General features: G+C 47.0%; 1 protein-coding gene across 1 annotated transcript; it reads right to left on the reverse strand.

Annotated features, from left to right (window-relative positions):
• Window positions 1-233: 233 nt before the first annotated feature.
• LOC123896242 lies at window positions 234-1,400 on the reverse strand. Its single transcript, XM_045946656.1, has 2 exons — window positions 846-1,400; window positions 234-740 (listed from the first exon to the last, which is right to left on the reverse strand). Exons 1-2 carry the CDS (start codon window positions 1,398-1,400, stop codon window positions 234-236), a joined length of 1,062 nt encoding a protein of 353 aa, XP_045802612.1.
• Between the last annotated feature and the right edge of the window lie 241 nt (window positions 1,401-1,641).

A 1,641-nucleotide genomic window follows, 5' to 3' on the forward strand; every position in this document is an offset into this window, starting at 1 on the left:
ATTACTAAAGGGTCATCGTCATGGGGCGCTACCTCCAGGCCATCCCTTGCAGTGAATGCCAAATCCGGAACGTCGAGTGGTTGGGGTTGTCTCACGAGATATATCTCTGAGATGGCTCGACGCACATATCTTTTCCTTGCTGAGCTTGACTCACCTCCTCCTGAGAATCCCCCCGCTATTGTATTCACAGAGATCCTCTCCTTTGGAGGCTCTTTACTTGGCCCCTAAGTATCTCATGGCTCTTGTCTGGGGATTTTTGGCACGACGACCCGGCCTTGCGCTGCATCGTCAATGAACCTCCGGAGGTGTCCGCTTTTAATCAGTTCTTCAATCAAATATCTTAGGCGGAAGCACTTTTCCGTAGAATGACCTCTGCACCTGTGGTAGGCGCACCAGGCGTTATCGTTGAGCCCCAAGGGGATATTGTTGGCTCTATTTGGAGGGAGGTTTGCCAAACCACTGGCCAGAATTTCGTTTAACACGTACACTTTTGAAGCATTTAAAGGCGTAAACTCTTCATCGGCAGGGTGATTCCTGAACTCTCTCCTTGGCGGTTGTTGGTAGGGTTTACCATGGTGCCTTTGCCATGTGTTTCCCTGATGACTTCCCATTTTTGGTCGCGGGTGTTCTGGCACTCTAGTAGCACGGCCCACATATTCCTTCTCCTTGGCGTCTCTTTGCCTTTTCTCGGCGTTACTTTCTTCGCCCTTTATGTAACACTCCGCTCTCTTGTTTACCTCCTGCATTGATGAGGCTGGTTTTTGGGCTAAGGATTCGTTGAAATGTCTTGCTTTTAGCCCATTGTGGAAGGCCGCCACGAACATCTCCTGGTTTGGATTTGAGACCTTGATGGTGGCCTCGCTAAATCTAGCTAGAAAACTGCGCAACGATTCGCCGTGGTTTTGGCGAATGGAGAAAAGGCTGGTTGATGTGACTTTCACGTGTTTCGATCCGGCGAATTGGTGAATGAATTTTTTATGAAAATCGGCATAACTTTCTATTGAATTCCTTGGGAGATTCATGTACCAACGTAAGGCCACATCCTTGAAGGTACCGGCTAGTAATTTACATTTCAGATGCTCCGGAGCATTGATTATGGCAGTTTGTGTCCCAATTGCCATCAGATGCTCCCGAGGGTCAGTTTTTCCGTCAAAGGTAGGAAGGTGAGGAACCTTGATTGCTTCCAAGACTTGGGTATCCCATAAGTGCTGTGCTAGAGGCTGTACGTCCATGACGCCCTCTCCTTCCTCTTCTTCTGAAATCATTTTTGCTTTCTCTTTCTCATGAGTTCTTTCGGCTTCGATGGCCGCAATCTGGGTCTGTAAGCGCCGTATTTCTACGACGGCGGCTTGCAAAGTATTAACGCTAGAATTATCGTTATTTCCGTGTTCTCCTGCCATGTGGAAATGTCTGATTTTTCGTCTAGTTTGGTGTGGTAGGCTGGGATTAAATGATTTTACCGCAGCCCAACGGTGGGCGCCAAAATGTTCTGGTAAAAACTCAAAGGGGGTTGTATTATTGATTAAATGGTGTGATTACACTTGGTTTAATCCCAACAACCCTGGGAATTTTATGAGTCAGATGATCCCTCTCTTTACAAATGAAAGTATGAAGCTATTTATAGACTGCTTAGTCTTCTTC

This window comes from Trifolium pratense, linkage group LG7 (assembly GCF_020283565.1).
Source record: "Trifolium pratense cultivar HEN17-A07 linkage group LG7, ARS_RC_1.1, whole genome shotgun sequence".
NCBI classification, from domain to species: Eukaryota; Viridiplantae; Streptophyta; class Magnoliopsida; order Fabales; family Fabaceae; genus Trifolium; species Trifolium pratense.

Coding starts and splice junctions, on each gene's coding strand:
- LOC123896242 (XM_045946656.1), bottom strand. CDS start 1,400: ATGGCAGGAGAACACGGAAATAACGATAATTCTAGCGTTAATACTTTG. Junction 741..845: donor TTAGCGAGGCCACCATCAAG/GTCTCAAATCCA, acceptor TCATCAATGCAG/GAGGTAAACAAGAGAGCGGA.